Source organism: Phoca vitulina, unplaced genomic scaffold, assembly GCF_004348235.1.
Source record: "Phoca vitulina isolate PV1807 unplaced genomic scaffold, GSC_HSeal_1.0 scaffold71, whole genome shotgun sequence".
Lineage (NCBI taxonomy): Eukaryota > Metazoa > Chordata > Mammalia > Carnivora > Phocidae > Phoca > Phoca vitulina.
The window spans coordinates 4585008-4611641 of NW_022589774.1; the positions used below are offsets into that span (position 1 = coordinate 4585008).

The 26634-nt window shown below is 37.1% G+C and overlaps 1 protein-coding gene across 5 annotated transcripts in view; it reads left to right on the forward strand.

The window, feature by feature from the left end:
* The window catches only part of RPS6KC1 (ribosomal protein S6 kinase C1), a 246129-nt gene that overhangs the window by 82546 nt on the left and 136949 nt on the right, over nucleotides 1-26634 (forward strand). For 4 of the 5 annotated variants that reach the window (XM_032393179.1, XM_032393177.1, XM_032393180.1 and 1 more), the window contains 2 exons: nucleotides 5597-5712; nucleotides 20531-20623. In XM_032393179.1, coding sequence (XP_032249070.1) covers nucleotides 5597-5712; nucleotides 20531-20623 — 209 coding nt within the window. The remainder of the gene's footprint in view (nucleotides 1-5596; nucleotides 5713-20530; nucleotides 20624-26634) is intronic. The other variant, XM_032393178.1, reaches the window with a different exon arrangement.

The following is a 26634-nucleotide window of genomic DNA, read 5'->3' on the forward strand; positions in this document are numbered from 1 at the left end:
AAGCTGTCTCTTATAGCCAGTAAAAGAAATGAGCAAAAAGCCTTTGTGGGGTTTGGGGGACTTTTCATATTTACTAGTATAGCAGATAAAAGAATTCTTAGTTTATGTGGAGTTTCTTTTCCATATTTTCCCTTATCTTATTTTTATTCCATCTCAGAAGGCAAAATTTTAGCTCCTAGGTTTTAATTCTTCATTCCTTTTTCCTTTAATATATCTCTAGTTCTTTTTAAACTTCTTATCTTAATCTTTTAGAAGCTACTGATTACAGTATAAGGGATACTTAGGGGATTGATTATGTATCTATGTATGTATCTACCTATCTGGACAAGAGTTTAGTGTCACAAAGAGACTGGCCAGGCAATGTTCTTATGAAAGGATTGAATAATTAATGTTTTGGGTACTCCCCTTTATTGCAAAACAATTTTAAAATGGGTTAGGCAGGAAAAAAATTATTAAATCTAAGAGAAGACTGTCTCTGTAGGCATTTAACACTCTGATTTAATGATGTTTTAGTTTTCATTCAGTATTAACTGATAGGAAAACTGCTAAACAGCATTGAAGGCAGTCATAATTGAGGCAATGCCTGGACATGAATATTATTATGACTTTTGCTTTTACTATTCTTTGGTGACTTTTTGAACTTCTAGAGGGTCACATAACACTTGGTTTTGAAAAGACATTAGTATGGGTTTGGTTAAATGCAAATGGGATGCAGATTCCCTGACTGACCGGGTTTTGTTCTATGTGGAGAGGCTGATGGCCCCAGTTGTGGTAAACATGTAGAACCATAAATTACTGTTTTTCTCAAGGTTGCCTTTTGTTGTCAGAACGCTTAGCATAAGTCAGAAATGGTAGGCTATACCTGAAAAGAACAAAAAACCCATTAACTATAATAAATCAACACTAAAAAAAAAAAAAAAAGCAACTGTAACCACCAAGGCCATCTCAAACAGGCATATTTTTTTTTATGTTACTAAAGTTGTTTAAAAAAAAAAGAAGCACCAATAAACAAAAACTCATTCCCTCAAACCCACATTGATTTGAATGTTCTTTCTAATGTGATAAATCTGAGTTAAAAACCTGGCATGTTTGACCAAGAATACAGTGGCAGAGGGGCTATTGGAGAGTGTTTGTTGGAGTAGAGAAATAGAGATAAGAATATAAGATGTGCCTAAGTAGAGTCTTATGTGGGGATTAAATTCTGTGCGAGTAGCAAAAATCAGGTATAGTCAAAATACTCTTAAAAATCCCTTAAAATTTTCCGTAAAATACGTATTTACTTTCAAGTAGTCTAGCATTGTTAATTTTTCCTTCAGCATTGCTTTTCTTTTGTTGAACCAGTGATTAGGCATTTGCAATATTCTTTTTGGTGGCTAAGGGTAGAACAGCAGAATTGGAAGAACTACTTTTTATTCTAGTTTGTGAAACTGATTTTCACTAGTTCTGTGAATAAAAACGCCTTTTGGTTTTTTTGTGGGTAGATGAGAAAAGGCCCGTGTTTTCCAAAGAAATCCTTGGGTAACAAGGATGTTTTGAGAGACCATTTTTTCTTAGAAAGGCCCATTCTCTTTCACACAGTGTGAAATTTATACCCCTTTGTAGCTCTAATTTTCTTGTGTCCTTGTCTGTCATCTCAGTCTCTTTCTGTCTGATTGTATTCTGCTATCTTGTCTGATAGGCTCCCATCTCAACTCTTATGCTATGCTTATTTTCTCTTCATCTTTGTTCCCATACTCACTCGTACTTATCCCATGCTCTGTATTTTTCTTGTTCTACTCAGTAACAGTAGCGCAATCCACTTCAAATTCAGTCATCTGAAGCATGGTATCATAAGACCTGGTTTCAGTTTAGTCTCATATTAACTTTGCTAAGAAAGACATTCCACATTCCTGAGCCTTAAGTTCCTCAGTTAAATAAGGAAGGTAATATATCTCTTATAAACAGGATTTAATATTATGAAGGAGTGCCAAGTGGTGATGGCTTCTTAAATAAATTAGAATTTCATGATTCCATTATCTATAGACTGTGCCTTCTATAAAACTTAGTAACTTAAGTCAGAGTTGGTGCTCAGACACACGCAGGATAGTCAGTGCAGTGTTTCTAAAAATTTCAGGGACAGCTTTGGACTTTCTCATTTCTGTTCAGCTACACCCTATTCTTTCACAGATCATACTCTGTAATCACCCTATATCCATCCTCTCTCCTGATCAGAAATTGATAAGGTTGACACAATATACATAAGACGTTTTTTCTGGTACAGTGGAACTTTTTGACATAAAGGTTAGTAAATAATGAGAGTAGGTTTTTTCTTTTGAATGCCAGAGCCTGGTGGAAACTCTTACTGTATCCAAATTATTAACAGAAATGTAGAGAAACTTGATGAAGGTACTGGTTTATCTTTAGATGGAATGTAAAATATGTATCCATTTTTAAAAGCATTTATTAAGTGTCTACCTGGATATAATACTGAAGAAATAATGGTTACATGACCCAATATGGGATTAAAAGTTGAATTCCAGATAACCTAATTTTCCTTGAAAAATATTCATTATGGGCTGTGTGTGTGTCTTAACATGAAGATTAAGAAATTAAGGTTAGAGTTGATGGAAAATTTTTAATCAGTTGATATCTGTTTAAAGTCATATTTATCAATAATTTGATCAGTTAAAATTATTCTGGAAATCCATAGATTAATCTTTTCTTCCTAGTACTTCACAAACCTCAGTAAGTGTCCAGCAGTAGAAATCTGCAAGAGGTGATTTTCATCCTTGGCCGCTACTATTGATCAGCAGTGGTTGTGACCTACTTTTAAGGGGCTGGTAGGGAAGGAGTCATAGTATGTATATTTAAGGTTACTTTTAAAAAGCCTTCAGTATTCCATCACTTCATTGTTGTTTCCATGGAAGCAGAACCACTGTCAGCAGCAGGAGTCCATTTCAACTGCTGGCTTCCGGTTCTTGTTTCTCTGTTACTATGGAGACTGCCTAGAAAGCAGCAGAGATACCCAAAGTTTAAAAAACAATGATTTGATTACAAACTGTGGTTTTAACTCTAGCTTGAATTAGGTGCTCCATAGTCTTGGCAGTTTTGAATTTCATATTATTTTGGGAGACAAATTAATTTTTTTGAATAAAGCAAATTTTGAAGTTGTGTTAAAGCTTGTAATCACACTGAGTTAAAAAACTAAATTGCCATAGTTTCTATTACAGTTTAGCCTATGCTGAATCAGAAATTTTAAGTGGGAGATTTAAATTAGGGCATGAAAGGTAGAACCTGCAATGAGAAGTGCTCATGATAATGGAAGTAGCAGAGTTCATGAACAGTAAACTCAAAACTAAAGGAGGAGTAATGTGTAGAAATAATGAATGTTTCTTATTTATGTGGCACATTTTACCTTCACAACATGTTTCAATTACTTAGGTCACTTTCACAGATACATTGTATAAAAATAAAAGATTGGGTTTAGAAACTCAGTGAATTTTAAGAACAGAGGCAGGAATCATACTGATATTTTAATTTTAATTGAAGTTTGAGGAGTTGGAGAGTTAATAAATGTAGACTATTCCATGGTTAAGAAGTGATAGAGATTCTTGCCCGCAAGACTAGTTATATTTTTGAGTTACTCATAAAGCAGAGAAGAGATGGAATAGTAATGTAAAAACTGTGAAAGGAAGGATTTTTTTTTTTTTTTAGCAAAATTGCAATTCCAATTTGCTTGCTCTTTTTCTTTGAGGGCTCTATTCAGTCTGGATTCTTCGGTTTGCATGTGAGAAAATTCACATTTGAGCTACAGTAGGCAAAGAATGGCAGGAATGTAGCTTCCGCTGAAATCTGGGACCCCAGTCACACCAGGATTCCTTTTTTTGTCTCTCATAACTGCTTCTCTCTGTTAAAGTCCCTCTTTCTGGTTGGTTCTTTGCGCATTGGCAGAAACTAAGGCTGCTGGCAGTTCCCAGTCCTCTTATTTCCAGCGTCAATAGCAGAGAGGGACTGATTGGCCCAGTTTGTGTTGGGCCAATTCCTCCCTTTTCCAACTGTGGCCAAGAGGGTGGGGTTCTGTCATTGGTCCAGCTTGTGACAGAGGACTCACCCTTGACTGACTAGTAGGGGGCAGAGGGACAGAGATCTGAAACATGAATGCAGTTCTCTTTCACACCACCTTGTTAAGGGCTGGTAGTGGAAGTGGAGAGGTGGAGGGCTACAAAGGGGAGAAGTAAGGGCCATTACCCAGAAGAAATAGAAGATGCTATTCTAGGCAGAAATAAGGGTTTTCTACTAGTAGTCTTTGGGGGGAAAATACCTGCTTTACTATAATTCAGTTCAGTTCACTTCAGCAACACAGGAACGTTATTTTGTAGGATTTGGTTTAGAGAGAAGCCAAGATTGAAAACCTTTGCAATTTAGTGCTTCTTGTATACAACTGTCTTTGTTGTGGTGTCTTTTATGTATAGTCTCCTTTAATCTCTGCAGTCATTTGAAGTATATATTTAGAGAATGAGGAGGAGGGTCAGAGAGTTGAGATGATTTATCATAGGTCACATGACTAGTGAGAGGCAGAGCCAGAATTTAGATAACCATGGTTTCCAGAATGTAATCAAGGGCACTTTCCACTGTATGATACTTGCTTTTTGGTTAACTTCATTCAGAAAATGCAGAAAAGTACTGTGTATGAAGTGCTTTGATAAAAATGAGTCGTGAATGTATAGAATATTATGAAAGGAGCCTTAGAGATCATATAGTACAAGGGTTTTCAAACTTTCAGTCATGGAGTCCTTTCTTCAAACGAAGTGTTGTATCACAGTCAGGTATATAAAATGGGTAAAAGCTTAGGATCATTCCAGTCTAGAGAGGAGAGAGCCCAGTACTTCCTTCATGGGCTAGACCACCTCTTTTTCGAGGTCTTGAGTTCTTTGGATACCCTTTGTTTAGAGAAACAGAGACAGACAGGGTCAATGACTTGTTCATTTTCCTATAATTATATATTACAGGGATTTCAATTACATTATTTTTTTTCTCTTTTTTAAACGTTTTTATTTTAATTCCAGTTGGTTAACATACATTTCAGTTACATCCTTATTTTCAGTCGTAAGGTGGATGACGATTCGTTGTTAATGAAAAAACCATGAAGCTTACAAAAATCAGAGTGACTTTAGAGTTACTCTAAGTAATTTTATTCTCCAGTTTGGTGGTACTTTTAGAGCATATCAAATCCATGTCGTGGCCCTTACTACACATCTACTGCATTTAGTCCCAATTTGTTGAATTGGAATTGCATACTGCCTGGACTAGGCTAGTTTTCTGTTTGCAGAGCTTTTTTATACTACATTTCTTTTATATCAATACCTCCTATAAAAGGTATCAAGTTCTCTCTATATATTTAACTAGGAAAATTTCTGAATTTGGATAAATCAAATTTACGGTGGTAATATTTAGACCTTGCTAATACTAATAACTTTGATGTCTGTTCCAATTTTGAATCTCTCTTCTTTTTAGTTAGAAATGTGAACAAGTGATGAACTGGGTAAAAAGTTAATCTTCAGATTGGATAAAAGAAAATTTATTTTTCACATGTCCTGGCTTTGCTTTCTCCTTTTAGGAGAGTCAAGCCCGACCCGTCGAGAAGCTGTGAAGAGAAGAACAGCAGAGTATCTCATGCGAGCAGAGAGTCTTTCCAGCCTTTATGGAAAACCTCAACTTGATGATATATCTCAGGTATGTCTTACATTTCATTTTGTATTTTTTTTAGCCATTTTTGCTGTCTTGTCTCTCGGCTGAATGTTTGAGAATATTGGTCTTTGGAATTTTATCAATAATTTTATAACAAGTTATTGGTGGGAAGAGCATTAAAGCGAGCCACCAAATGTGGAAGAAAACGGGACTTGCTTTCTCCTTTTTCTCAGCCCTTTGTCCCTTACTCTACCCTTAAAACTCCATGTGTTAAAATGATGGTAATTTGTACTGAATTTTATTTGAAAAATTTTTAAGGTTAATTAATGGTTTTTGTACAATTCCTGTACAGTTTTATTGATTCTTGCTAAAACTATTTAAGCATAAGTCCTACAGCTGCTATATATAGATCACCTAGAATTATAAAGGCATAATTCTTTTTTTTTTTTTTTTAAAGGTTTTATTTATTTGACAGAGAGAAAGACAGCCAGAGTGGGAACACAAGCAGGGGGAGTGGGAGAGGGAGAAGCAGGCTTCCCGCTGAGCAGGGAGCCCGATGCGGGGCTCGATCCCAGGACCCTGGGATCATGACCTGAGCTGAAAGCAGACGCTTAATGACTGAGCCACCCAGGCGCCCCTAAAGGCATAATTCTAACAGGGTTATTTAGGTTATTTAGGTTAGGACTATCTTTACTTAGTCTGGTCTAGAAAGCAGGTGAATGCTTAAAACATTGGAAACATTATTATTTATTTATTATTATTGTTTTAATGTCGTATCTATCTGGATTTGGCACATATCAAGAAGTAACTTTTCTGGGGGCACCTGAGTGGCTCAGTTGTTAAGCATCTGCCTGCAGCTCGGGTCATGATCCCAGGGTCTTGGGATCGAGCCCCACATCGGGCTCCTTGTTCAGCAGGAAGCGTGCTTCTCCCTCTATCACTCCCCCTGCTTATGTTCCCTCTCTCACTGTCTCTCTCTCTGTCAAATAAATAAATAAAAATCTTAAAAAAAAAAAAGTTTCTTCTTTATATAAACTAAGTATTTTCTGATATAATTTAAGAATTGTATCTTCTAGAGATGGGAGAAAGTGCTTATTTTCTTAATTGATCTAAGATTCAGGTGAGCTTGTTTGTATCCCAGCTGTGTCATTTGAAGCCATGGAAGACTGGACAATCTTAGCTTCAGTTTCTACATCTGAATAATGATAATATTAATTCCTTTCTGGGTTATTGTTAAGGATTAAATGAGTTTAAAAAAATCACTCATATATATACATATGAGCGTGTGTATACATATATGTGTGTGTGTATACATACATATACACACACTCATATGTGTGTATGTATGTATATATATGTGTGCACGTGTGCATTCACACACCCACACAAATACTGCAAATCAAGTGCCTACCTCATAAAAAGACCAGCCTATAAGCTAAGCTTATAAGAGTAGCTTAATAAGTTTTAGCCCTGTTTTTCATCTCCCTTCACATACTGCTTTGTATATTTTTTCCATATTTTTTAATGCTTATATACTTTTTGACAATTATAACATGTCTCAATTTTCTAGTTTTAAAAATAGCCCAATACTTAATCTTGATTCATTGGACCATTAGACTTTTTGTTGCTGATTTTCTGAGTCCTTTTCATTTTGTGTGTGACCTTTTAAAATATGCAATTATCAAACAAATACCTATTAGTGAGAATTCTCAGTGATAAGTGTTTGACCGTTCCTTTTTTTTGTTTTAGAGAGAGCAAGAATGCGTGTGTGGTGGGGGGAGAGGCAGAGGGAAAGAGAGAGAATCTTAAGTGGGCTCCACACCCAGTGTGGAGCCCAATGTGGGGGTTCATTTCATGACCCTGAGATCATGACCTGAGCTGAAATCAAGAGTTGGGCACTTAACTGACTGAGCCATCCAGGCGTCCCTGACCATTACTTTTAGAATAAAAAAATTACATTCCTATTTGGAAGTAATATACTTTTGTTACTTGTTCTTATATAATGAATATGTTTTAAATAAGATATCTGCTGTTTCATTTTCAGATTATTATTCTGTGTTCTGTTTGCTAATCTTTTCCTATTTTCTATCATTGTTGGTTTAATTGTATTATTAAGTTTATTTTTAAACTCCTTACTATTTTATCCTTTTTAAATGAATATTTATCTAAAGATTACTTTGAGCTCAAGTCTTATTTTCTATGGGGTTGACAGCCCTCCCTGTGTCCAATCCTGATGTGTACTTTCTCAATCCCATTTTGGGGGACAATTATAAAAGTATTAAATAGGATGGGCTTCTATGAACTTACTTGTTTTACTAATTCATCTTGTATGTAAATATTCTAAAGTTTTAGAAAATTACTAGTATTTTATTCTTTCCATTAATGTTACCTTTGAATGTTCTACCTATTCTTACTCCTCAAACTCCCTACTTATGCAGCCCCTGTTATAGTTTTCCATAATCACTTCTGTGAACAATAATTTATTAAGCAAATAAATATATAAAGCCTGCTGTATAGCTTTTGACTTGGAGAAAGGAACCATAAAATATATCAGTCAGAAATTCCCTTTGAGCGTAACTTCTAATGAAAATTAAACAAAGGAGATCTAATATAGGAGAACTGGTTGTATTAGATTATATATTAATTCACTAAGCATTGGTTAAGACTCTCTATGAATATATTATCAAACTAGATATACTCTGGAGTTATACAAAAGATAATGACACAGTCTCTGCTTTTGCAAACCGTATATAGTATAATTGAAGCCCCAAAATATGCATCTCATTGAGGAAACAAAAGTTAGAATGGTCAGAGTCATGTAGAATAATGGGAACTTGTATCAAAAAAGGGTAAAAAGAACTACCTAGTGAATCAGATTTGATGTGCTAGGATTTTTTTCAACTCTTAGGCAAGGAAGCTAGAGGACAGTTTTTCTTGCTAGAACAAGATGTTTCTCTTTGGTTACTATTTGCTTTTTATTTCATTTCTGTATTTTATGCTGTTGAACCTGGCCCTTAGTTAGGTCAGAGGCATGCATATTTTCTTATCTATTATTTAACTTAAATGTCTTCTTGAGGTTCTTGATGAGCTTGGTGAATTCACTATTTCCTTCTTTAACCCTCTTTGGGCTTCAGTTTCAACCAACACAATGAGATGATCGGTATAAATGATTTCTAAGGCCCTTTTAGCTCTTAAATTCTGTGCAAAGCAGATATTATTTCTCTCTAGAATCCATGTGCAAGTATTTCTTTCTAGCCTGGTTGATTAGGAAAATAAAGGAATACCTTCTGGTTTTAAAATTTTGTGTTGATTGTTTTCCCCATTGGTGCAGTCCAGGTCATGACTCATTCCACCCGAGTTTTCTGTGCTGATTTAAGCTTTTGCTTTATTGAATTTATTTATGAGACTCTTTTGTGGTAAATATAAAAGTTCTGAACTTCCCAGTCATTGATGGTAATATCCTTTTTAAAAAAGGACAGAAAGGAGCAAAAGCACTCTTTGTTTTCTGCATTACTTCATTATTAATAGGCTCTAAGAAAACTTAAGGGGCAGGTTTCAGAAAAAAAGGAAGTGAACTTTGAAGTAAAGGTGAAGTCTTTTTTTTTTTTAGGCATTTTAAAAAAGATTTTATTTTATTTATTTTTAAAAATTTTTTATTGTTATGTTAATCACCATACATTATTACATCATTAGTTTTTGATGTAGTGTTCCATGATTCATTGTTTGTGCATAAAACCCGGTGCTCCATGCAGAACGTGCCCTCTTTAATACCCATCACCAGGCTAACCCATCCTCCCACCCCCCACCCCTCTAGAACCCTCAGTTTGTTTTTCAGAGTCCATTGTCTCTCATGGTTTGTCTCCCGCTCCGATTTCCCCCTCTTCATTCTTCCCCTCCGGCTATCTTCTTTTTTTTTTTAAACATATATTGCATTATTTGTTTCAGAGGTACAGATCTGTGATTCAACAGTCTTGCACAATTCACAACGCTCACCATAGCACATACCCTCTCCAATGTCTATCACCCAGCCACCCCATCCCTCCCACCCCCCACCACTCCAGCAACCCTCAGTTTGTTTCCTGAGATTAAGAATTCCTCATATCAGTGGGGTTATATGATACATGTCTTTCTCTGACTGACTTATTTCGCTCAGCATAACACCCTCCAGTTCTATCCACGTCGTTGCAAATGGCAAGATCTCATTCCTTTTGATGGCTGCATAATATTCCATTGTATATATATACCACATCTTCTTTATCCATTCATCTGTCGATGGACATCTTGGCTCTTTCCACAGTTTGGCTATTGTGGACGCTGCTGCTATAAACGTCGGGGTGCACGTACCCCTTTGGATCCCTACATTTGTATCTTTGGGTAAATACCCAGTAGTGCAATTGCTGGATCATATGGTAGCTCTATTTTCAACTTTTTGAGGAACCTCCATACTGTTTCCCAGAGTGGTTGCACCAGGTTGCATTCCCACCAAGAGTGTAGAGGATTCCCCTTTCTCTGCATCCCCGCTAACATCTGTCATTTCCTGACTTGTTAATTTTAGCCATTCTGACTGGTGTGAGGCGGTATCTCATTGAGGTTTTGATTTGGATTTCCCTGATGCCGAGCCATGTTGAGCACTTTTTCATGTGTCTGTTGGCCATTTGGATGTCTTCTTTGGAAAAATGTCTGTTCATGTCTTCTGCCCATTTCTTGATTGGATTCTTTGTTCTTTGGGTGTTGAGTTTGATAAGTTCTTTATAGATTTTAGATCTAGCCCTTTATCTGATATGTCATTTGCAAATATCTTCTCCCATTCTGTTGGTTGTCTTTTGGTTTTGTTGACTGTTTCTTTTGCTGTGCGAAAGCTTTTTATCTTGATGAAGTCCCAATAGTTCATTTTTGCCCTTGTTTCCCTTGCCTTTGGTGATGTTTCTAGGAAGAAGTTGCTGCGGCTGAGGTCGAAGAGGTTGCTGCTTGTGTTCTCCTTTAGGATTTTGATGGACTCCTGTCTCACACTGAGGTCTTTCAACCATTTGGAGTCTATTTTTGTGTGTGGTGTAAGGAAATGGTCCAGTTTCATTCTTCTGCATGTGGCTGTCCAATTTTCCCAGCACCATTTGTTGAAGAGACTGTCTTTTTTCCATTGCACATTCTTTCTGCTTTGTCAAAGATGAGTTGACCATAGAGTTGAGGGTCCATTTCTGGGCTCTTGATTCTGTTCCATTGATCTATGTGTCTGTTTTTGTGCCAGTACCATACTGTCTTGATGATGACAGCTTTGTAATAGAGCTGGAAGTCCGGAATTGTGATGCCGCCAGCTTTGCTTTTCTTTTTCAACATTCCTCTGGCTATTCGGGGGCTTTTCTGGTTCCATACAAATTTTAGGATTATTTGTTCCATTTCTTTGAAAAAAGTGGGTGGTATTTTGATGGGGATTGCATTGAATGTGTAGATTGCTCTAGGTAGCATTGACATCTTCACAATATTTGTTCTTCCAGTCCATGAGCATGGAACATTTTTCCATTTCTTTGTGTCTTCCTCAATTTCTTTCATGAGTATTTTATAGTTTTCTGAGTACAGATCCTTTGCCTCTTTGGTTAGATTTATTCCTAGGTATCTTATGGTTTTGGGTGCAATTGTAAATGGGATCGACTCCTTAATTTCTCTTTCTTCTGTCTTGTTGTTGGTGTATAGGAATGCCACTGATTTCTGTGCATTGATTTTATATCCTGCCACTTTACTGAATTCCTGTATGAGTTCTAGCAGTTTTGGGGTGGAGTCCTTGGGGTTTTCCACATAAAGTATCATATCATCTGCAGAGAGTGAGAGTTTGACTTCTTCTTTGCAGATTTGGATGCCTTTGATTTCTTTTTGTTGTCTGATTGCTGTGGCTAGGACTTCTAATACTATGTTGAATAGCAGTGGTGATAGTGGACATCCCTGCCGCGTTCCTGACCTTAGGGGGAAAGCTCTCAGTTTTTCCCCATTGAGAATGATATTCGCTGTAGGTTTTTCATAGATGGCTTTTATGATATTGAGGTATGTACCCTCTATCCCTATACTCTGAAGCGTTTTGATCAAGAAAGGATGCTGTACTTTGTCAAATGCTTTTTCTGCATCTGTTGAGAGGATCATATGATTCTTGTTCTTTCTTTTGTTAATGTATTGTATCACGTTGATTGATTTGCGGATGTTGAACTAACCTTGCAGCCCAGGGATAAATCCTACTTGGTCGTGGTGAATAATCCTTTTAATGTACTGTTGGATCCTATTGGCTAGTATTTTGGTGAGAATTTTTGCATCCATGTTCATCAAGGATTTTGGTCTGTAATTCTCCTTTTTGATGGGGTCTTTGTCTGGTTTTGGGATCAAGGTAATGGTGGCCTCATAAAACGAGTTTGGAAGTTTTCCTTCCATTTCTATTTTTTGGACAGTTTCAGAAGAATAGGTATTAATTCTTCTTTAAATGTTTGGTAGAATTCCCCTGGGAAGCCATCTGGCCCTGGGGTTTTGTTTGTTGGGAGATTTTTGATGACTGCTTCAATTTCCTTAGTGGTTATAGGTCTGTTCAGGTTTTCTATTTCTTCCTGGTTCAATTTTGGTAGTTGATACATCTCTAGGAATGCATCCATTTCTTCCAGGTTATCTAATTTGCTGGCATAGAGTTGCTCATAATATGTTCTTAGAATTGTTTGTATTTCTTTGGTGTTGGTTGTGATCTCTCCTCTTTCATTCATGATTTTGTTGATTTGGGTCATTTCTCTTTTCTTTTTGATAAGTCTGGCCAGGGGCTTATCAATCTTGTTAATTCTTTCAAAGAACCAGCTCCTAGTTTCGTTGATCTGTTCTACTGTTCTTTTGGTTTCTATTTCATTGATTTCTGCTCTGATCTTTATTATTTCTCTTCTCCTGCTGGGTTTAGGCTTATTTGCTGTTCTTTCTCCAGCTCCTTTAGGTGTAGGGTTAGGTTGTGTACTTGAGACCTTTCTTGTTTCTTGAGAAAGGCTTGTATTGCTATATACTTTCCTCTTAGGACTGCCTTTGCTGCATCCCAAAGATTTTGAACAGTTGTGTTTTCATTTTCATTGGTTTCCATGAATTTTTTAAATTCTTCTTTAATTTCCTGGTTGACCCATTCATTCTTTAGTAGGATGCTCTTTAGCCTCCATGTATTTGAGTTCTTTCCAACTTTCCTCTTGTGATTGAGTTCTAGTTCCAAAGCATTGTGGTCTAAAAATAGGTAGGGAATGATCCCAGTCTTTTGGTACCGGTTGAGACCTGATTTATGACCTAGGATGTGATCGATTCTGGAGAATGTTCCATGGACACTAGAGAAGAATGTGTATTCCGTTGCTTTGGGATGGAATGTTCTGAATATGTCTGTGAAGTCCATTTGGTCCAGTGTGTCATTTAAAGTCTTTATTTCCTTGTTGATCTTTTGCTTAGATAATCTGTCCATTTCAGTGAGGGGGGTGTTAAAGTCCCCCACTATTATTGTATTGTTGTCAATGTGTTTCTTTGCTTTTGTTATTAATTGCCTTATATAATTGGCTGCTCCCATGTTAGGGGCATAGATATTTACAATTGTTAGATCTTCTTGTTGGGTAGACCCTTTAAGTAGGATATAGTGTCCTTCCTCATCTATTACAGTCTTTGGTTTAAAATCTAATTTGTCTGATATAAGGATTGCCACCCAGCTTTCTTTTGGTGTCCATTAGCATGGTAAATGGTTTTCCACCCCCTCACTTTCAATCTGGGGGTGTCTTTGGGTCTAAAATGAGTCTCTTGCAGACAGCATATCGATGGGTCTTGTTTTTTAATCCAATCTGATAGCCTGTGTCTTTTGATTGGGGCATTTAGCCCCTTTACATTCAGGGTAACTATTGAAAGATATGAATTTAGTGCCATTGTATTGCCTGTAAGGTGACTGTTACTGTATATTGTCTGTGTTCCTTTCTGGTCTATGTTGCTTTTAGGCTCTCTCTTTGCTTAGAGGACCCCTTTCAAGATTTCTTGTAGGGCTGGTTTCGTGTTTGCAAATTCCTTTAGTTTTTGTTTGTCCTGGAAGCTTTTTATCTCTCCTTCTATTTTCAATGACAGCCTAGCTGGATATAGTATTCTTGGCTGCATATTTTTCTCATTTAGTGCTCTGAATATATCCTGCCAGTCCTTTCTGGCCTGCCAGGTCTCTGTGGATAGGTCTGTTGCCAATCTAATGTTTCTACCATTGTAGGTTACAGATCTCTTCTCCCGAGCTGCTTTCAGGATTTTCTCTTTGTCTCTTTGTCTCTGAGACTCGTAAGTTTTACTATTAGATGTCGGGGTGTTGACCTATTTTTATTGATTTTGAGAGGGGTTCTCTGTGCTTCCTGGATTTTGATGCCTGTTTCCTTCCCCAAATTAGGGAAGTTCTCTGCTATAATTTGCTTCAGTATACCTTCTGCCCCCCTCTCTCTTTCTTCTTCTTCTGGGATCCCACTTATGTTGTTTCGTCTTATGGTATCGCTTATCTCTCGAATTCTCCCCTTGTGATCCAGTAGTTGTTTATCTCTCTTTTTCTCAGCTTCTTTATTTTCCATCATTTGGTCTTCTATCTCACTGATTCTGTCTTCTGCCTCATTTATCCTAGCAGTTAGCGCCCCCATTTTTGATTACACCTCAGTAGCCTTTTTGATTTCAACTTGGTTAGATTTTAGTTCTTTTATTTCTCCAGAAAGGGTTTCTCTAATATCTTCCATGCTTTTTTCAAGCCCAGCTAGTATCTTTAAAGTGATGATCCTGAACTCTAGATCCGACATCGTACTAATGTCCATATTGAGTAGGTCCCTGGCAGTCGGTACTACCTTTTGTTCTTTTTGTTGAGGTGATTTTTTCCGTCTTGTCATTTTGTCCAGAGGAGAATAGATGAATGAGAGAACAAAATGCTAACAGGGTAACAACATCCCCAGAAAATATACTCTAAACAAATCAGAAAAGACCTGAAGCCGGGGGAAAAGAAAGGGAAAGAAAGAAAAAAGAAAAAGAAAAAAATAAAAACAAACAAAAACAGAACAAAACAAAGAAAACCGGAATATGATCAAATATGATCAGGCTGGTGCATATATCAGTGCCACACACTAGATTTTGGGCATATTTTGGCCTGTTAGAAGAAAGTGCCTCCCAAAATTTTAAAGAAAGAAAAACTTATATATGTATAAAAATAAGGGTTGATATGATGAAGGGATGGAATATGACTGTAAAGGTGAAAATTATAAAAAATTTTATAAAAGGAATTGATAAGAAGTTGTTTGAAAATAGGAAGAAGAGGATTTAAAAAAAAAGAAAAAAGAAGGGAGAGAATGTGATCAGGCAGGAGAGTAGAACAAAACCATACACTAGAGATTTAGGGTATATTTTGATCTGTTAGAAGAAACTATCTCAAAATTTTAAAGAGAGAACAACTTATATATATATGCCAAAAATAAGGGTAACTACTACGAAGGGATAGAATATGACTCTAAAAATGAAAAATAAAAATGTTTTTTAAAAAGGGGATTGGGTGAAAAAGGGAAGAAGAAAAATTCAAAAAAAAAAAGTTAAAAAAAAATTAACTTTGAAAGACTAAAGAATCATGGTAAAAAAGCCATGGATTCTATGTGCACTATTTCCCTAGTTCTTGAGTTCTGCCGTTCTCATTCATAGGTAAACTTGGTCTTGGCTGGCTGTTCTCGCTGATCTTCTGGGGGAGGGTCCTGTTGCCGTGGTTCCCAAATGTCTTTGCCGGAGGCGGAATTGCCCCGCCCTTGTCTGTCCGGGCTAAGTAATCTGCTCAGGTTTGCTCTCAGGAGCTTTTGTTCCCTGCAAGCTCTCCATACAGCTTTGGAGGCCGAGAGTGAAAATGGCAGCCTCCCAATCTCCGCCCCAGAGGAGCTATGAACTCGGGGCCCCGCTCCTCAGTGAGCCCCCAGAGAAAAGCAGTCTATCACTCCCGTCTCCCTGGTCTCCGGCCGCACTCTGTGCTCACCTGGCCTGTGACCGAGCGTTTCTATCTCTGGCACCCGACTGGGTGTGGAGTCTCCAAACCCAGCAGATCCCTGTGGTGTGCTCCCGCGCTGCTCCTCCCTGGGGGAGGTAGGAGAGTCTCCCTGGATCTGCCGCTTGTTGGGTCCCTGCTTCCAGAAAGTGGTCACTTTTCTGTTCAGAGAGTTGTTGGTATTCTTTTCTTCGATCTCCTGTTGAGTTTGTAGGTGTTCAGAATGGTTTGATCCCTATCCAACTGAATTCCTGAGATGAGACGAAATCCAGGTCTCCTACTCCTCCGCCATCTTGCTCCGCCCCCAGTAAAGGTGAAGTCTTAACTGACGGAGACAGAGTTCTTTTTCTCTTCCTTCTTTTTTTTTTTTTTTTTTAAATTGGAGATGACTTTGAATGATTTAAGAATTAATATTAAAAGAGGATTTTCCTGGAAAAGACTTGGAGTAGCTTTTTTGCTCTTTTTGGCTCTAGAATTTTAAACCAAGATCATTGAAATTTAGAAAAAGACAATAAATGGTCTATATTTAGGACATAAAAGATTGTGTAGTTTCGAAAGTGTGAATACATTTTTTGTCATGCATTTAAACAAGGTGTGAATGAAAATTAATATGTAGAATGCATGCCTTTCCTGAATATTTATAGATTTTGGGTACAATTGCTATAATATTGAAAATATTTTTCTGTTGTGCATTTTGTTGACTGGTATTATTGATATTTCTCAATTTTCCTTTAGAAAATATTTTATTTATTTTTAAAATTTATTTTATTTTTTTAAGATTTTATTTATTTATTTGAGAGAGAGAGAGCATGAGAATGGGGAGGGTCAGAGGGAGAAGCAGACTCCCTGCTGAGCAGGACCCTGATGCAGGACTTGATCCCGGGACCCTGGGATCATGATGCGAGCTGATGGCAGTCGCTTAGCCAACTGAGCCACCCAGGCGCACTGGGAAATATTTTAAAATGAGTATTGTGTCACCCTTAGTGAGAAATGGCCCAAGCAGCAATGGCAGTCAGTGGCAATCTACCTCAGTAGTATAACATCCTTGAAATGTGATCTAAGAGAGGCTTAGGAAACTGGGTTGGAGGGTTAATAAGGTGCCAGTGAAAGTCTTGGCAAAGCCAAAAATTTACAGATGAAGCCAAATTCAGAAACTATAGTATAGTTAACCATCAGGTTTCAGAGTGTGGGTTCTTGATACGTTTTTTCATGCTTTTACCCTATATCCCCACCCTTCCCCCAAACTTACTCTTAGGTTACAGATAGCTAACCCTATTCCAGATGTGCTTGGTGGACCAGCAGCATCAGCATCACCGTTAGTTTGTTGGAAATGCAGAATCTTAGCCTCTCTCAGACTGACCAAATTAGAATCTCCATTTTAACAAGGTCCTCTGATGATGTGCAAACATGTTAAAGTTTGACAAGTACTGTACTCACAGATTGGTAAGAATGGAGGTAGATCTCAGTGAGAACAGGCATTATTATCAAGTGAAGAAGACTATGGGCAGGATAAACAGCAACTTTAAAGAAAACAAAAACAAAGGTAAGTGTCACTCAGCCATTTAGAGAATGTAGAACAGAAATAGTAAACAGATTTTATTGGTGTGTTTACTCTAATCCTCTGGTAATGGCTGCCAAGAACACTGTATTATGAGAAAGAGAGTGAGATTAACAGAGATATCTGCCAAGGGCTTGAGCAGTGGAATGATATATATTTGCCATCTTTGGTTTTGAAGATTGTTGGATCATTATACATTCTTATAAGACCCATCATGTATCCCCCCGCCCCCTACCTCCTGTGTTTTATTTTGGTATAGATGAATACAACTGTTCTTGGTTCTCTAGGCATCTTCTGTTACAGTAGTTAATATATATAAGTGAAAATTTTACTTTTTTCATTAAGGAAATCAGCCATGTTTCCTAGAAATACACTGTATTCCACCCCCCCATTCCCTTAGCATTGGCTGGATTTCCCAGTGTTATATTATTTTGTAAGTAAGATTTAATCCCCTCTTATCTATTATCTAGTTTTGTCATCTTAGATTGCTTAACCTTGCCACTTCTCAGTTTTCTCATCTGAAAAAAAAAAGGAGAGAGAATGTTGGACTTGATCTCTGTCTCTTTCTGTTCTTAAAATTCTGTGGATTTATGTTTCCTTTTGCCATCTGAAAAAAGGGATAGATCTATAGGGATTCTGCCCAATTTAAACGCTGCATATAAGGAATACAGGATTTTTTATTGATGATTTTATTTCATGATCTTTCTTTGTTCATTTCTCTGATCTTAAACTTTTATAGATGGTTAAAGTGGAAAGAGAACTTTAATGATCACTTTGCCTTTGGTCTTTCCTCATTACAATTTCACCATTCCCATCTTTGCAGAAGTAACCTTACTAAATCACTGTTTTCTTTGGGTTGTTTCTCATACAAAAACTTGTTTTCTAAACTCTGGAGAATATGGTCCAGACCTGGCATTCAAGGCCTGTGAAAACTGACCGATCCTAAGTGCATAATTTTATTTTCCTTTGTTCTACAATGTGAACATTTTTTCCCCACCAGGCCAGTTTCCTTCCAATCCTATATATAATATCCTTTTCCTAACCTAATTTCAACATAGCATTTAAAATCCTTATTAGTTCCACTTGTTTCTGAGGCTACAGTTTATCATATACGAACTAGTGACTTATCTCTGTTGTCTTGTATTTTTAAAAACTGTTTTGTTGTCATTTAATTTTTCATGTTTTTGGCTTATCTCCTCAAATAAATTATAAACTTCTTGAAGCTAGGGGATCCTGCTTTTTGATGGTTTTTGTTCTTTTCAGTTATAATGCACATAGTCGGCACACAATCAGTATTCACTGAGAGGTGCAGGAGAGATCTTACGGTTTGCTATCTTTGTTGTTGAGATTGCTACAGTGAACCAAAACCTTGCTTTGGAAATGGAAAGATCCAAGACATCAGTGAGTAAGAAGGTATAAGGTAGAAATGGGAGATAGGGGGCACCTGGGTGGCTCAGTCAGTTAAGCATCCAACTTTTGATCTCAGCTCTGGTCTTGATCCCAGGGTCGTGAGTTCAAGCCCTGCATTAGGCTCCACGCCGGGTGGCTCAGTCAGTTAAGTGTCCAACTCTTGATTGATCTCAGCTCAGGTCATGATTTCAGGGTCATGAGTTCAAGCCCTGTGTTAGGCTCCATGCTGAGTTGGGGCCTACTTATTTATTTATAAATAAATAGGAGATAGGGATGTTAGACTCATTTGGCCATATTTTTAAAGATAAATGTAATGGATAAATTATCATTTGAGGTATTCTTTTCCCCTATAACTTTTCCTCAACACTTCTCTTAACCAAAAATCACAAGCAGCTCTTACTCTTCCTTAATAATAGAATAGGGGAAGATGAATTTTTAATTATCAGAATGTGTTGTGGAGTAGAATAACTGCAAACAATACAATAAGAAGTTGGGGCACACCGAAGTTAGTCCTTGCTTGCTAAACCTAAAAACAAACAGAAATTTGAAAGCGATTAGAATTGTTGCTGTTAGAAAATTTCACAAATGATAGTTTTCCCAGCTGTAAATGACACCTGATTTATCTATGTTACCTCTTTCTCTTGTTTTCCTCCTCTCTTCCTCCTTCCTGTCTTTTCTTCTCTCCTTCCAACTGACACGCTAGGAGCTGTATGAAGATGACTAAGGTGTATTTTCTGTTCTCAGGGAGCTCCGTGTCTAGTGATACTGGCCTGCACAAGGACTTGAAGTATCAACAGTGGTATCTCAGTAACTGTTAATCATGACATTTCATTAACCAGGCTATTTATCTTCCATTCAGGGGGAGAACAGTGTTTCCTATATATTCTGATAGACTTCTGACAACAAACAAGTCTGCTTTGAGGCTACATTAAAGGCATTGTGTCTCCTGTCATCCTTTGCAGCATTACCATTTTACTATACAGATTAATATAACATTGCCTTCTGGTTGTAAATGCCAAATGGAGGTGTCTTTGGAGTTTATTTCGACTAAAGTCATACTTTACTGATAGGGAAAAACTAAGACCGAGGGCTGGGGAGTTAGGATTATTCTTTTATTGTATCTGGTCCTGAAATATCCTTTCCCGTTTTCATTGATCTTTTCTGTAGCCAACAGACCTAGTTTTTCCACATAATGCATGTTCAAATATTAAAACAAAATTGTTTTCTCCTGTAAATCATCTCTTTTCTAGGCTTAACCTCGGTTGTAACAATTATTGGTTATATGATGGAGTTTCTTAATTTCTCACTGTTATTGACAGTTCTTCTGGTTAACCTTGGATCTGCCAGTCCCCTTAAAATACGTAGTATATATTTATGAAGTAACATTAAAGGACTATAGTTTCACGACGAGAGAGAATGACTTGTGTTGCCTCTTCCCCCAAGTTTATCGATAATTACATTGTTTTTTAGTACTCCCCCTCTGAATTACTCTTGAGCCATCTGGGGTAAACATAAGGCTGTGATTCATGGTTGGCTCAGTTTTCCATTTGTTACAAAGTTTCATTATAGCTGTACAGTTTTGAATTGAATTATTGCTCTAGAAACTATACCAGCTTATTATTTTTTCTTTTTAAAATTTTGTTTTCAATGTTATCATGATTTATTTACTTGAAACTTTTTTCTTGCTTTTTCTTTTTGATTTTCTTTCTTTTTGATTTTATTTTTTTTTTTATTTTACATTACAGACAAACAGAAACTTCCTCCTTTCATCTTTCCATTCTCTGACTTATGATAAATTTAGTTTCCTTTGGCCTGGCATTTGCTTCAGCAGGCAGTCTTCCTTCAAGTACCTCCCTGATTGATGTATAATCTTTGATATCTTCCATTAGCCTCCAGGATCACTAAGTTCAAGGCCCCCTTGGAACCTAAGGAGCCCTGCCGAGGAGCTGAAGGCCTTCAGAGTCCTTGGGGTGATTGACAAGGTAATTCTTCAGTGTCTCTTCAAGAGTTCAGTCATAAATCGACTGCATGCTGACATTATGTCTTTGAAGCTCTGGATCTTAAGGATATGAAACAAAAGGAGAAAATGACTCAAATGCATCTGCACTTTAAAATAACAAAAGCAGAAGAGAAAAAGCTTTTATCTAAGCAATTCATGTAAGGTCATGCAAAATATATTTGAGCTAAAGGAGAAGATGCATATTTGTTGGCATTCAAGTTGAGTAAGGGTTTGGTTTTATAAACCTGTTAGAGCAGGGTAAAGATACACTTTTTTTTAGTTACAAAGACTTGTTAGTAATTTTCAGCATTAACTGGTATAGTCAATCTAATGATCAAATAGAAAAATGGCACTCTCCTAAGAACTACCATTTACTGAGTACCTACTATGTGTCAGGCCATCTATTAGGCATATCATATAAAACAACTTGCTTAGTCCTTCCCGCAACCCTGCTTTTCCCATCATGGTAGGAAAGTGATAGTTAGAACAGGGTAAGTAACTTGCCCAGAAGTCACATAGCTAGTTTAGGGTAGTACTGGAATTCAAACCTAGATCTTTGTGAATCCAAAGCATTTTTTTTCCTAGTACACCAACCCCCACCCCCCACCTTTATACACACATACTTTTGTATCTGGAATAAAAATAAAGAGATAACAGAGATATCTGCTTTTGAGTTTCCCCAAATTTGGTGACATCTCAGATACGCAAAAAATTCACAGTACTAGCTGAGAGCTTACAAGTGTAATTTAAAAACCATACACAGTAAACCATGTTTTAAATGTATTTATCAACCACCACCTTACCTTTCAGAGTAAAAGAAAATGCTTTATTTAGTATTAAGGTATAAATTTAGGTCTTCTTTTTATATTAACCACCTTTTATAAAGCACCTTACTGCTCGTTTGTAATTTTCTGTTCATTGAGTACTTCTTATGTTCTAAAATATGCATGTGATTTGTTGCTAAAACTAAACAATAAACAGTATATCTCAGGCAAGTTAGACAGGAACTAATGGTTTGTGATATTCCGAAGGGAATGTTAGGTTGGATATTACATGAAGTTCTCAGTGTCTTATTAAATCTTATAAGTATCATTTTTCTCAAATTCGTGTAACTGAATTTTGACTTAAAGAATTCTAAGCAGTAGTACTTTTCAGCCTGAAACATTTCTTTAACCATGTTTTTCCTAGCTTTTCCAGTTTGGAGAACATTCTATTTGAGAGTATAGGGAAGCAGAATAGGAACTGACTAGTTCCCAGGTTCTTAGATTTCTGTATGAGCAAATACACTTTTTTGATGTACAGTGTCTGTTCCCTCTCTTTGATGTATTTATTTTGATAAAGCATGACCTTTCATTGATATGCTCTAATCATGAGTAAGTCACCTTGAAGTCCTGGTAATATCTATGAGTCTCACAGGTTTATCCAAACAAGCACTTTCAGCAGTGGAGGAATTCTTAAATTCTGTGTTGAGGCACAATTTGCCACTGTCTTTATTCTGTTAACCTGGGAAATATGCTGAGAAGGTGTTGAGAAGGTGACATTTAACTTTCTAAGTAGAGATAAGAAAATATGTATTTGGGAATTAATAAGCTTTGCAGATAATCTTTTAAAATTTACAACAGAGTCACTCCTTATAAAAAAATTACTAGATTTTTAAAAATTTGAATTATTTTAAGATAAATTCTTTTCCATTTGGGTTTCAGAAACTGGGACTTTGGAAGCACAGTGTTGAATACATGAAACGGCTAGCAGATACCAGGATATGTTAATCTAAGCCTGTACAGACCACAGTTTCTCTGATTCTGTTTCATTGCAGTATTTGTTCCTTATGAGTTATTTTGAATGTTATTGTCTATAAACTTAGGAAAATAAAATGTCCCTAGGAATAGTATTTTACAGACTTTTAAATAGAAAGTAAATCAAATCTGTTCATCAATATCTAGACCGTAAGCTCCATGAGAACAAGATCTTGTCTTTCTTGTTCTCTGTATTTTCAGTGCCTAGAATCATGCTTGACACATAATGGGTGCTTGATAAATATTTGTTGAAGGAATAAATTGAAACTTGAATAATTTTAAATATATCATATATAGAGTGACACCTACTGGTATAATGTGAGACTGTTCCCTAGTACCATTGCTCAAGACACCCAGAGAAATAATAATTCCATTGCTGTATCTTGGTCTAGTATTCAAAGGGAAATAAATGACTTTTTCTTCTTCAACTGGGATAACAAAATCCTTCATTAACATATATATGCAACAAGGAATTTAAGCATTAGGGCTCTTGGAATATAAATAAGCTGGTGTACATTTAGAAGCAAGAATGATAAGGCTAGTGAAGCGGCCCTCAAAATCATATACAAAGAATAGCTGAAAAAATGAAGTATGGTTTACCTGATAAAAACGTGTGTACTTCATATTTTTGAGGGCTACCCAGGATAACGTGATTACATGGTGTTTTGTGCAAATCTTGAGGATAAAAGGGGATATTATGCCCACATCAAGAGGTACAAACTATGATCACCTTAGGCAAACCAGGATGTATGGCTTTCCTGGAAAAAAGGTAGTGAAGGATAAGATTTGCTTCTTAATATCCCCAAAGGATACAACCAGAACTAAATGAGTACAAGTTTTCAAGTTTAGCTAATGTTTAAAGATACCTTTTAAGAATTAGGGTGACCACAGGCAGACTGGATTCCATCATACTTACTTGTTTTTTGTCATTAGAGATATTGAAGGCTGAAGGGTCATTGGTGGGGATGTTGTAGAAAGAATTCAAGCACTGGATGGGCTTTTACATTAGGTAACTTCTAAAGATTTCTGTTAGCCCTCACATTCACTTACACATAGTCTTCATGTAGTAATAGCAAGGAAAAGTAGAAATTAGTAGAAAACCAGTACTTTGATGAGAAGGATGGATTGCTATTGTTTCTACCTAAGTTTGTGCATGTGTGCATGAGGTATGTATATATAGGGTGTGTATATGATTGTGTGTATAAGGACTGTTTATATATAGGTAATTTGCAGTTGAGTTAGAAGTCTGGATTGGTCATTTGACTGGTAATAGAATGCCCAAATGCAGGGAGAGTTTCTGAGAAAGTTCAATATTGTATAACTTACCTACAGAAAGGATAAAGATGTCTATAATCTAATAAATAGTTATGTACTAATGGCAGTTTCCTGGTCTTGATATTGTGCTATAGCTATATAAGAGATCACCATTGGGAGAAGTTGGTACATGGGACTCTACTATTTTTGCAACTTCCTGTGCGTTTAAAAAAGAGTTTAAAAAAAAAAAAAGGCTTGGAAGACGCTGACTTGAACAGCAGAGTAATAATACCAAGATATGTTCCCTTCATGTCCAGTTAACTCTTCTGGGTTGTATGTATCCAGAGTCCTCCTGCATGTGGATATGTGTCTAGTGTTTGCAGGGTCAATCAGTGAAGATAATGGATTGCTCAAATTCATTCTCACTCCTTAAAAAACAACTTCAGTAGGATGCTTGATAAATCATTGTTATGAGAGATGCCACATACTTTGTAAAACTAATCACTATTACATCAAATGCCTTGGCATTTTGTAATCAAGGTATCTTTTCAACTTTATCTCAAGCTTGGCAGGCAGAATTCTTAGTTTGACTTGCTATTGGAAAAATATAATTTTAGCTAAAATATTTTTGAGAAAATTTATGTAGATTGTTCAAATTGAGTAGATGTTGAGAGAACCTTAAAAAATGAGTACAGGGCACCTGGGTGGCTCAGTCATTAAGCGTCTGCTTTCGGCTCAGGTCATGATCCCGGGGTCCTGGGATTGAGCCCCGCATCGGGCTCCCTGCTCAGCAGGAAGCCTGCTTCTCCCTCTCCCACTCCCCGTGGTTGTGTTCCCTCTCTTGCTATGTCTCTCTCTGTCAAATAAATAAATAAGGTCTTTAAAAAAAATAAAAAAAAATAAAAAATAAGTACAGGGGTGCCTGGGTGGCTCAGTCAGTTAAGCTTTCGACTCATTTCAGTTCACATCATGATCGAGCCCCCCATCGGGCTCTGCCGGGCATGGAGCCTGCTTGGGATTCTCTCTCTCCCTCTCCCTCTGCCCTGCCTGTCCCCCACTCACATACTCTCTCTCTCAAAAAAAGTACAAAGTAAGTACTTATTTTTTAAGTTTCCTAAATAATATTTTCTATGATGATATATAGATAAAGTGTCCTTATTGGGAACACAGAAGCATCAATATTTGGGTATTTGCTCATTGAGAGAACATTGGGTTGAACTGGATTAAGAGGAATTTGACCTTTATTTAAACAGTGTGGCAAAAATATTACTTAAATGGTATCAAATTACAAGTGTTGCACTTTTGCTTGTAGAAAGATGGAATTGCTTATAGAAAGAGATCCTTTTCCATATTTTTTTCTGCTAAGTATAACTAAAACTCTGGATGTTATACAGAAAACAAACAATAGGAAGACTGGAAACTAGAGAGTAGAAGGAAGACTGGCTAATGACATTGGGATCCAATGACTGTGTAGTGGTAAATTCCCTGTACTTTCTTTTCCTCACAGACTGGATATTGGAGAAATGAGCAACTCAGCAAAGCTAACAGGAACAGACAAAAAGCAAACTTAACAAAAACCTGCTCTTTCTAGCCAAAGGACTATGAAATGGGCAGCTTAGTTAGACAGAAAACTTAGACAATAACCACCTTACTCCAGCCAACACCATAGAAAAACTTTGGCACTACCGCACTACAATAGCAAAGGCCATGTGAGGTACCTATACTTTCATCCTTGCAAGACTGCAATGAGGTGCTGCATCCCTTTTATTAGGATGGTGTCAGAAATGGCCAAGTGGGGGGATCTGGAACTTATATCCCCACTGGGCAGAAATGACACATATCAGTTGTGACTACTTGGGAGCCTTGGACTTTTAGCCCCAGCTGGTGGTAAAGAGGCTCCCCATCCTTTCCCCACTGAGGTAGTGTTAGAGGAGGCCTGCTAGAGATTTAGGATTTGACCACTACCCAGTGGTAATGAAGCCACCTCCCACATGGTGTAAAGTGAAGGCTCCATGAGGATCAGTAATGAAGCACATCTGTTCTTCCCAGCCAGGGTGGTATCAGCAGAGGCCTGAACTCCTACTCCTACCCACCAGTTAACTAGGAGTCCCATTTTCCTCCCCCAGATATCACTGAAGGCCAAAAGGGGAACCTGAACTTGCACCTCTACCTGGGAGAAGCAGACTAATTATCTCTTTCCTCCATCAGAATCATGTCAGAGAAGGAATGCTGAAATAAAATTTTTTTACAAGATGCAGCGTCTTATAATACCCAAAATATCCAGGTTTCTGTAGAAAATCATTGAGAATTGGGGCACCTCGGTGGCTTAGTCAGTTAAGCATCTGCCTTTGGCTCAGGTCATGATCTCAGGGTCCTGGGATCGAGCCCCACATCAGGCTCCCTGCTCAGCAGGGAGTCTGCTTCTCCCTCTCCATCTCCCCCAGCTCATGCTCTCTCTCTCTCCCTCACTCTCTCTCAAATAAATAAATAAAATCTTAAAAAAAAAAAAAAAGAACATCATTGAGAAAAGATAATCAACTGATACGAACACTGAGATGACACAGATGTTAAAGCTATCTGTCAAGGTTTAAAACAGCCATCATAAAAATGTTTCAGTGAGCAATTACACATATGAAACAAAAAATAGAAAGTCTCAACAAAGAAATAGAAGATATAAAGAAAAACCAAATGGAAGCTGTAGAACTGAAAAATACAATAAGAGAGAGAGGCAAAAACAAACCTCAGTGGGCTCAACAATGGAATGATAAGACAGAGGAAATAGTGAATTTGAAGATAGGACAATAGAAATTACCCAATCTAAAGAGAAAATAAAATGGGCGAAAAAGTAAACAGAGCCAGGAACCTATGAGACTAAATCAAAAGTTCTAACTTGGATGTCATTAGGGTCCTAGATGAAGAGGAGAAGGAGGGTGAAGCTGAAAAG